The following is an 11,743-nucleotide window of genomic DNA, read 5'->3' as shown; positions in this document are numbered from 1 at the left end:
GTGATATCTATTCCAGACTAAACAAGCTAATAAAAATAGTCTTAAGAAGTGCTTTAAAATGACCTGGGTTCTGTGTTATTAAATTTATCCTCTCTATATATATTATATATATATATATATATGTACATATATATACATATATATGTGTATATGTATGTACATATATGTGTACATATATATATATATAAAAGAAAAATGTCTAGAAAATGTGACACTATTTGAAAATGTGGATAATATTTTTCTAAATAAATGATATTCTATTGATTTTATCAGCTTTCAAGATTATATGAAGCACCAATATATTTCAAAACTTGTACTACATTTTCAAAGGGTGTAATAAAGCATTTTGAGTTGCAAAAAGTTCAATTAATATACAAAAAATGCAAGTTATGTACATGGAATATTTAGTGAGTTCTCACAAAATTTTCAGTCTTTTACAAGTTGTCTCTGAATAGTGGAAGGGATATCATGTTAAAGAGGAGGCGGATCTATCTACCCTTTTGTTTCTAAAGGGCAGACTAAGGTCCAGTGAGCAAAAAGAAACAGCCAGAAACATTTGAATAAAGGCAAAAGGAGACTAATCATCCACATCCGCGCTAGTGTCACAAAATTATTAGTCATTTTGATGGTCAGAAGAACCTCCCACCCACAACCTTTGGAAATACTCATTCACACTAAGAATAGTTCTAGTCATTTCCTTTGGCTTCTCCAACAAATTACTACAAAGTCACTGATTTAAAACAACACAAATATATTACTGCACCTTAAATTAGTCCATTAAGTCAGAATTCTCTCTTAGATAAAATCAAGATGCTAAAAGGGCTGTTTTTTGCTTGGAGTTCTGTAGGAGAATCAATGTACCTGTCTTTTCCAGGTTCAAAGATTACCTATGACCCTTAGTTTGGGGCACCTTTCTCTGCTTTCAAATCTGTTAACATAGCATCTTCAAAGCTCTCTCTTTGCCATTTCTGCTTATCTCTTATAAGAGCTTTTTGATTATACTGGACTCACCTGCATAATGCAGAATATTTAATTTAGTCATATCTTCAAAGAGTCTTCTGCCATGTAAAATACATGTTCATAATGGTGTGGGGGGTATCATTATTGTGCCTATCACAGTGATATCTTAAATAATATCTAGTGTTTATATTCTACAAATAAGGCAAAAAAAACTCAAATATATTATCAACTGTATAGTAATAATGATAATAAATGATCATAATAAATGAGTTGCTCTTGATGCCAGAAAGTGTGACTATCATTGTGTATGTCCACCACAGATGACTGGTATTTTAGTAAAAACTCATTATTCAGAATAATTCCAAGCTTCTTTGCAGAGTAAAATTTTCTGACTGATCCAAGAAAAGACAAGCATGAAGAAATCTTGCTGGAAAGACTGATAGGTTTAGGCAAATGGAGAACTGACGATTAGGCAACAATGACCTTGTGGCTTCTCATGGTAATGCGCCATTAGGCCCTGATGGAAAGTTGGGAGGGAGGCAGGTAAGGCAAGCAAAAGTGGAAAAGCCACAACTTATCCTCCTAAATAGAAGTAGAAAGGAAATGATAGAGTTCCGAACTTGTAAATCATTTCTCAAAAGCTATTAGATATGGAAAAGTATTTAACTTCACTAATGCATAAATTTCATGCATTTACATGTAGCCAATCTTCAGTCTCTTGTGGCCTTTAACAAAAGATGTTCTGAAATGATTATCTGGAATAAAACACTCTGTAATTTGGATTATTAGAAAGCATTAAATTATACTTGAAGCAAACGATTTTGGCAGATATTAAAGTGAGATGAGTTACCATTAAATAGTGACCACTTAATCGACCAGTAGAATAGTCTGTTTGCATACGAAAAGATTCTCACTAAATAACTTGGGAAAAATTTTCCCAAGGAAAAGCTTTCTTTATGGAACTACTATTAGGACCAAAGAGGACATATGTATACTAATTTAATTTCTACTGAAACCTAACTGTTGTTCACTAAAATTGTTCAGCTTTAAGCAGACATGAATCCAAAGACCTCACATTCTGTAATAATCAAAGCCAGGAATCTATTACAACAGCCTTCAAAGGAAGCTTTTCACCCATGGTAAGGAACTCAGTTTAGATACATAAGAGCTCCCAATTCTTCACTGAAGTCTGAAATCATATAACAGACATATACCAACAATGAAGGCAAAAAGAAAACTGGAGAAGAATGAGCATTTGCAATAGCATAGAAGTCTATGAACTCACAGGATAGGATCATAAAGCAGTACAGTTTAGTTGAAAAGTAGAAAGAGTACATATAATGTTGAAGATGTAGCTAGGAGCTAAATCATTAAAACTCTTAGGTATGACCCAAGGACTTTGAACATTTTCAGATAATGTGAATGTAATAAAGATGGCCACCTCTCTGTCTCTGACTTCACATTCAGGTGAAGCAAATCAACAGAGAATCAAAGTTTAGTGGGGCTTCCCACCTCTTCATCATTTAAAAAAGGCCCAATGTTTATTTCTGGAAAATGTTTTTTTTTTTTTTTTAATTTACAAAGAGGAAATGCATACAGACTTTGCTTGCCAGAAAAAATGCTAGGGAATATAATTATTCATAGAAAATGGCTATGTGGCAAGGACATGATGTGGGGATCAGGAGACCAACTGTATTTGTCTGCTGCTGGGGAGGTACCGGGACAAGGAAAGTGCTGTGTAATGCTGTGGGAAGAAGGTAAGGAGAACACTGGTAGGAGGGATGTGAATGGAGGTACGGTAGAAGCTCTAAATTTTGAAGTAGAAATAAGTTATGTGTGAATGGCAAACACAGGCGGCATTTGTATGCTTGGGTGGGGAAGCAGACTGAATGGGATGGTTTTCAAAATATGTAGGAACTTGTGACTCGAAAGTTAGGAGTATAGGCCAATATTTACACAGAAACTAAAAAAAAAAAAAAGATATTGAAAAAAAATTGATAATCATGTTAAAGGAAATAATAACTGAAGGTAAGAAGAATAATGAAAGAAAAAGACTGTTTAGTAAAAAATTTGGCAGTTATTTTTTCCAAATAAACTATAGTCTGCCTCTTACACCCACACAAAAGTGAAACTAAATTTTCCAAAAGGAATTTGCCAATTGTCAAAGAAAACAATCGGCAGCCCTAATTATACTTGTTACAAATGAACAAAATGAATACTTTTCATGAATCATTTTCAGTAATGTCCACCGCCAAACCTGAGTTACAACTCCATATTTGGACATCCTATACTTTATTATTTATTTATATCCTAATTACTTTACAAAAAACACATTATTTTAAAAGAGAGCTTATATTTTAAACAATGCAATATAAAAAATTAAATTAAAGATATACTGGGAATAGCAGATGAGCAGGAGGAGGAAGATCATGCTGCTTTGAAAGTCAACACCACTGCTCTGACAAGCCACAAAATTACCTTCGGTTTCCTACCAGTCAAAAAAGAAAATAAACAAATTCTTAACTCTAGTTTTTTGTTTTTGTTTTTGTTTTTTCTGTGACAAAAAAGTACATTATAAGTTTTTCAGAAGTATATGTTTAGATTCAAGGTACACATTGCACTAAAGAAGAGATTTTGTTCAATGATATCATCAACTTTTGTCCGTTTCATTCACTAAGTTATTCATTTGAAAAAGCTCCTTTCTGTTTTAACACTATAGTTTCTCTTAGTTTTTTTGTCTTCCATAACATAAGTGCCTTATATGCAACTGAGAATGCTACCTAAGGTCTGATGTAATTTATCTTTCCAGTTTCAAATCTGATTAAGTACTTCCAATGTAAGCAAGACTATCGAACTTCATGACTGATATATTCCTATTGCCATCATGACTACACTTTTTCATAAAAAACATATCAAAGATCTATATATATATATATATATATATATCTTACCCATTTATATATATATATATATCTCTTACCCATTAAGTAAACTTGATTTATAAAATCGATCTACAAAGAGTTGCTGCCTCTCATTTTAAAAGGATTGCCTGAAAAACTGTATTTGCTAAAACCAAAAGATATTTTCAAGCAAAGTAGCATTTTCATTACAATTTTGATTCAAATTATTTTCTACAAAAAATGTACATGTATACTACAGAATTATTCTGGCAGTGTATTTTGAACAAACCAACTTCACCCTGAAAAGCATCTGATGAAAATATATGAAATATATACCACGTTACTTGCTCCTTGCTTCCAATACAGTCCTAAGTCTATTGACATTTTAAGCTCTGTTAATATTTAGTACATGTAAAATATACATCTTAGTGCATTATATAACAGATTTCAGAGTTACTACAAAGTTTTTCTTTAACTATCAATACATTTCTATGCTAAATACCATCCTCACTTAGCCTGCATATGATGCCAATATTTATTTCCTTTTAATTTCCAAATGTGGTAGGAATCTAAAACAGAGTTTTATTGTATGTAAAAAAACAAAAAAATCTGAGTCTATGACCCATAAAATTTTAATTATGAAAAATAAAGGTATTATCTTAAAAAGTCTTATATAACTCATAACTCATTTGATATTTTTAATCATGGAAATATTATAAAAATCAGATCAATGCAATTGTGTTTAAACCTTAGAAAGTTGATTTTTTTTCTTTTCAGTATTAATGCTTCTTTTCAGTATAAATGTTGGCACAATTTTCTGAAATTATTGAACTGAAAGCAGAAAAGAAAGGGTTGAAAGGCAATGAGAAGAAAGGGAGTTGCTTAACATAATGTTTGACCTAACATAGACAACAAGTATTGTAAGCACTGTAATCAAGTTTTCCTTACTGAGCACATCGAAAAGTTTCAGTATGAAAGGACATGTTATGTTTCATGAATTCAAGAAAAGAAGGCAGGTAACTGCTCTACAGGGGAGCATTATTTCACAATATTTGGCACAGATGAAATGCATCAGTGTGAAAGCATTTTTGTATGAGTTCAACATGAATGTGTATAGTAACAATATAATACATAATAAAATGCACACAATTGTAAATTATAGGCATAAAAGATGAAGTAGGGTAAAATTACACTCATTTCTCCTTTTAAGGAGTTCTCTGATGATGAGACACTAATATTTTCAAGAACTTTTTTCATTCATACATAGGTATTTGTAACTTTTAAAAGGGAGCTGATAGGAATTTTCTTTTGGGTACATTTAAAAAAGCTTTTTTGTTCATATATCATTTCCTATTAGGCAACTTAGATATGGAAAGTAGGAGAAATTCATAAAACATGAAAATTCAAGGATACAAAACTATTGCTTAACTGAAAATTCCAAGAATTTTCTTCTTATCCAATGGTTTAGTGGAAGACAAGATATTTCCATGAACAGGTATTCTCAAATGTCTAGCTATGCTGTTCTCAGGAATAAGCAATTATTAATAAGTATCATTCTAAGTTTCAAACATATAAAATATATAAATATGATTATTACTATTTAATCAGTCACTAGTCAGAATGATAATGTTACTATTAGCCATAGTCAGGTTAAGTAAATGATAACAAACTACACTCAAATCTAGATTAAAGGTTTTCACACTACATAAAATATAAATTCAAATATATTTTAACTCTAAAGGGTATTATTTTATTGAACTCAAACATAGTAACAGAAGAAATTATTTAGAAGTTCATGAAAAAAAAAGTGAATATGCTTATAGCCTGTTACCCTAACTAATGCTTCAATTATTGTAACAAAGTTTTACTACTGACATGTTTGATGATTCAAGATGTTGTAATATAGGGAGTTGTTTACGGTTGAACACTGAAAGCAATGCCTTTATCTGTGTTTGTATCTATAAATGTGTATATCACACTGATTTTTAAAAATCAGCATTTAGTCATATTATTTTAGAGCTGTGTATCTTAAAATGTGGGGGGATGAAAATTTACCATTAAGTGCTATGTAATACTTTTTTTTTGGTAATATCATTTATATAGTCTACTTTTGGATTTAAAGTAATATAAACCATTTCTAAGTACTTATTCACATTCTAATTAGGATGAAATGCAATATACTATTCTTTCATATCAACTGCCTAAAAGTAGAGCAATGCAGCAGTAAGACATTTGCATAATTTCACTTTGAGGAGAGGAGCTAAGTTTTACTCTAGGATATTCCTTTTGCTGATCTGTGAAAATTGTGGCTAAACTTCTTTATTTCTCAAGTACAATTCTTTATTTCTCAAGTACAATTAAGTACTCATTAAGAAAATTCTATATAATGGTTGAATGTTTCCTAAATGAAATCATTTGGAATAAAATGTATATAATCATTCCCTTTTGCGTATCAGCTTAATATCTCATGTTAGATTCTACAGAGATAGTGTTAACATAACAAATATATACATTTACTTTAAATATATAACTGAAGAACTGTATCTACAAGATAATGAAATGTTAAATTTTTATTATCCAGGTATCTTTACATCAGAATTTCACAAAAAAAATGTTCACATCAAAACAGAATTATGTTTTTCTTCCTTTCTGTAACAACCTACAGAATAGGCTTAACCAATAATTGTCATGTACTACTTTTAAAACACTCTATTAGTGCAAAATTATGAATTAAAATAGAAAAGAGATAGAATAAAAGAGTAGACCCCAACACTAAAAACTTAGTGAGACTGAGTTAAATTAGCTAATGGTATTCCAATTCACATTCCCAGATGCACTGAGTCTCACTTAATGAATAGAAATAATTAGTCACTGTGTAGAGGTCAATTTGAGATGATTCAGACATTAAATTTGAAAAAACAAAAAAACAAACAAACAAAGACTGTCAGGATATCTATGTATTTTATGAACAAAATACATTTTATGGAACCGTGAGTTTAACATTTGTAGTGATAAAAATCATTATTTTTATGTTGATATGAAAGTAACTGGGGGTTATGTACAATTACACTCCTTAGTTTTGCACTTCACAACTCATTAATGAAGAAGACAAATACCCTACTACTTGCTAGGAAATCATATTTAAATGCTCAAGAGCCTAAGGTCCAAAAGATAGTGATATTTTATTCAGGGAGACAGGCTAAGCTGTGTGATGGGTAAGCAATTCTGTCTTGTCTCAAAATACTACACATGACAGAGAATGAATGAACATCAGTATTCACATGCTGCCCAAACCTCTGAGAAACTATTCAAACCTTTATAAACTCTCTCAAATCCCATAGCAGAGTGATATGACAGAAGATAACTCAAACCTGATTTAGGAAGTACACAGACTGATAAATCTGGATATATTTAAATTAAGTACAGCCAAATGCTTAAATATCAGAGAAAACAAAGTGTAGTGCCTTAAAAACAAATGACATGAATTAGTATTTTAGTAACAAACAGCCCACAGTATGAGTAAGAATAGTGGCATGAGTGTCAGCTGCTGATCAGCCATTATAGGATGTCTTTACATATCCACATTCACGTTTCAAACCCCAGGAGTTTCAAACCCCAGGAGGGTCAGTCGGGTCTGGGGAGAAGAGTGGCCATCATGAGGAAGACAGGACAATTTTGGCAATATGAAAGAAGTTCCCTCTGCCAACCCTTTAATTTGGAACATTTTGGATTGTCTAGTCAAGATATTCTACTCAAATTAAATAGAACTAAATAACAAGTACTGTGAAGTCTCCCTTTATCATGTAATACATCAAGGTACACACACAGTAAGCAACACACTGACCAATTTAGATTGCCATAGCCAAAGAGAGAGTTTTAAACACAGTCATAGAGATTATCAATGGGTTGAAAAAACAACACCTATGTGAAAGGTGAAACATTCTAGGTTTTCAAGACAAAATGACTGAGAAGCATTTAAGTATGCTTTGACACTGTGGGTTGTTAAATATTTAAATGGTTTACTGAGACTGCAGAAACTCTAATCCTCAAAATCTTTAAGAACAGGAAAGATCCAGGCTATCATCGCAGAAGGATTGAATGTAGGCTTATTAACTCTCCAAGACCCTTTTAACCCTATGAGTTTAAGGTTAAGTGCCAATAAAATTAGTACAGCCTAACACTTATGGTCAGTACCAAACAGTGGGGGTGAGGGAAGGGGTGGGGTTACAATGACCCACTTTTTATAGGGCAAGAAAGCATGTGAGGCAATAGTCTGTCATAATCAAAATCCTAGTAATATTTCTGGGTTCTTTCACTTTTAGAGTTTAGATTTCTCATGGAAATAACATATAACATTTAATCAAAGTTTTTTTAATAATGTATCATTTTGAATAATTCATGGTTGTGATAACATTAAGCCATGATGAAAAGTAACAGAAAAATAAGTAAGGCAACCTAAGTTTCCCCTCTTTATACCATACAAACTCAAAATACTATTTTTTATATTAAAGAAGAAAAGTTGTTAAGTTTGGGCATTTTAGTTTCATACTAATCCAAATAACCCAAAATTAAAAAAAAAACAACTTTTATGACATATATATTTTTCCCTGAAAAATATCTGAATACTTGAAATCATAGTCTACAGCATGTACCAAGGTATGAATTAACATATGAAAGCCATAGATTCTGGAGAAAATAATTTTATAAAAATACTTAAATGCAACAAACAATAAATTAAATAAGTAATTTACTAAGTTAAATTAGAATCATTCAAATTTAATGTAAATGTAATTGTATATTTAAAAAAAAAATACACAGAACTATCCAATTTTTGTACCTTTGTATTTCCACAAAGAACTCTGGCTTTTCTTAAGGAATCTACATAGGTAAGTTTTACTTAATCCAGTTTCAGCATTAACATCTTTCTTTAGCAAGTACGCTCATGCAAGATCTTTAGAGTCTTGTTTTTCTCTTAAAGTAACAACATTAAAACTAATCCCAACCAAGCATGGCTATAAAGTGTCATTCAAACTTTCTACAATAACCAAATCAGCAAATTCATAACTTCACATAGTCCATAGGAACTACTTTCATGGTCCTGCACTTAACTGCACTCAGTAATTTGCATCCATAGCACTATGGATACTAATGACGGTGTTGAAAATACATATATAAACACACATCCCTCACAGTTAAGAGTCTGTCAATAAATTGTGTAAACAGATACAATGTACGTAATGATATCATATCCGCCACCTATTCACTGTATCAAGACACAGTATTTGTGTTTATATAGAGACTTTGAATATGTGTGTGTGCATGTGTGTACATGCGTAAGTGCAGGTTACCGGAGAAGGCGATCCATTCTTGCAAAGGGGACCTCTGAAGACTCCTTTAATGCCCCGGTAGTGCCCATTGCTGAGATGTCTCGAACTGATGACCAGGTAACAAGCCATGTGGGTCCGGGCAGGAGGCACAGAGTCTCAACTCCTCACCAGGCGACCAGTCGTGGAAATGCGGGCTGGTTTCTCAGCAGCAACCGTGACTGCCACCTCCCGAGAAGAAGCGGTCAACAGTAAGTAGGGGACGCGGCAGTTGCGCGTCCCCGCGTCTCACCCTGTGCGGGCTCTTGCTGCCAGTAGTAGCTCTTTGACGGCGGTGGCGACGATAGCAGCAACCACAGATCACTTAGGGGACACAGGGAGCCAGTCCACATGCTGCTCTGAAGAGGTGAATGCTCAACTGCGGGCCAGCGGTATATATATATATATATATGGACAACTTCCTAGGTCCACAGAGAATCAGCAACTCCCCCCCGCTTCTATCCCGACACCCCCCCTCCCTTCCACCTTCCCGCCTTCGCAGCAAGTGCACGCACTCCAAAGCTGGATGCTCAGGCCCGGGTCCCCATCAGCTGCCCCCAGGAGTCCGCGGACTGGGCTCTGAGCTGTGGCGCCGGGATTCAGAGCTTCAGCAGCAGCAGCCAGGGCGGGGAGAGTGGCGGGGAGTCCTTGGGAACGCCAAACCGCTGCCCCCGCTGCAGTGGCGGGGAGAGGACAAAGGAGGCGACGACGGAAGGGCTAGAGTAAGGACAGGGAGTTGGGGACACAGCGACTTGGGAACGGGAGCAGTTAGCGCCGCCGCCCGGGAGGCAACGGGTGCGCGGGGCGGCTGGACAGGGAGGTAACAGCTGCCGCTGCGGCGCCGGGAGGCTCTCGGGGCTGCGGGATGCGCCTCTCCAGCATCCTGCCATCAGCCTTTCCAGTCCCGCGGTCCCTCTGCCCTGTCTCTGAGCCAACTTTGCAATGTATTTGCGAGCAGGGGCCCGGGGATGACGGAGGTGAGCAGAGCTGGAGAAGAGCAGAAGAGTTTCCTTTACTCTCGCAGTCTGCTCTCCTTCAGCATTTCTTCAGCGGTCTGATCTAGCAGCCAATGGAATTGGCAGAAGCAATAGCTCCCCAGTTGGCTGCAAGGATGATTTGTGCAGCACCGAATAGGACACAACGATTAGATGTGCTATGGTAGATAATGATAAAAAAGGAAATAAGTTTTAGGTGGAAAACTTACATAAGGAAAAGAAACACACATACCTGCACACACACGATATAGAATTTTATAAATATTCGCCTTACAAGTCATTCTATATCCTTAAGAGGCAGATATTTTTGTTCTGGATAGGATGTTTGTGTCTTCATAACTTCCAATTACCCTTCAGAATTGTTTTCTAATGAACATTTATATAGCATTTGTTCTAAATAAAGCCACTAGGGAGCAAGTTGCACTGAGAATACAAGACTTGTATAGAAATGTATTCAGAAAAAAGAAAAGATCTTCCAGATACAGGAGACAGCCATGTCTTTCACTCCATTCTGTTAATGACCTAATGGGGTTCTGTGATTTTCTCTCACCTCACACAGCCTGTCTATTTGGGGGAGAAGATGAAAGGTTGCCTCAACACTGAAAGTAATGAAATGGGGAGGGCTAGTGTTCTTCCCTCCCTCTCAATATCCATTGGCATCCTGGTGGACACTGAGGATCTCTCACACTGACGGAAATTGGTAAGAGAAAGTAGATAATTTAGTTTTTCTATGAAGGAAATTCATAAACCCCATAAACAAACACAAAATAGTCAATAAGTAGAATTTTTTGTTACTATCCAATGAAGATTTGACTTTTGATTACATAGTTACACTTTATAGCCTTAACATTTTATTAATACATATATTTCTACTTTTAAGTTTTTTAGATTTTTTTAATTTAAATATTTATTTACTTATGCACACAGAACTGGGGTATAGGCCAGAGATGCAGGGGGTGAAAGGATTCACCAGCCACAGAATGGGGAGCAGAACAGGGAGCTATACAGAAGTATGCTACTGCAGGGAGCAGCAGGTGGGTCAGGAAAGGTCTGCCACACCATGTTGATCACCTCCTGGACAGGGATAGAACTCGCACTGAAGCAGCTGCAGTAGCTTCATTGTGCTGTGCTTTAACCCACTATGCCACCAGGGGAGGGCCCTAAACATATTTATTTTATAACCCAGATTTTTTATTTCTTATTATTTTCATTTATTATTGTTTTTATTTATTTCTTTTATAAACACCAACGAGAAATGAACATTTTATCTACTAAAGGCACACACAGGAATATTTAAGAGGCTTTAACCTGAATAGTCAAAAATTAAAACTATGCAAAAGTCTATCACCAAAAGAATAAAATATAATTAAACTGAAAATGATACAACATAAAAGTAAAAGCAACTGTGTAATAACATTAGCAGCATAGCTATATAAATAAAAGATGAGGCACAAATAACTGAAAATCATATGATTACACTTGTAAAAACTTTAATATGAGATAGTATTAATCCATCACCATGGAA

The 11,743-nt window shown here is 34.6% G+C and overlaps 1 protein-coding gene across 1 annotated transcript in view; it reads right to left on the bottom strand.

Moving 5' to 3' along the window:
• The window catches only part of ZNF804B (zinc finger protein 804B), a 449,440-nt gene extending 440,124 nt beyond the window's left edge, over positions 1 to 9,316 (bottom strand). Inside the window, exon 1 of the mRNA XM_004676665.1 lies at positions 9,209 to 9,316. Within this exon, the coding sequence (XP_004676722.1) occupies positions 9,209 to 9,316 (108 nt within the window). The remainder of the gene's footprint in view (positions 1 to 9,208) is intronic.
• Between the last annotated feature and the right edge of the window lie 2,427 nt (positions 9,317 to 11,743).

This window comes from Condylura cristata, unplaced genomic scaffold (genome assembly GCF_000260355.1).
Source record: "Condylura cristata isolate star-nosed mole 26May11 unplaced genomic scaffold, ConCri1.0 scaffold00005, whole genome shotgun sequence".
Taxonomy (NCBI): domain Eukaryota; kingdom Metazoa; phylum Chordata; class Mammalia; order Eulipotyphla; family Talpidae; genus Condylura; species Condylura cristata.
Note: the sequence above shows the minus strand (reverse complement) of the source record. Positions and strands in the feature narration are given on the sequence as shown.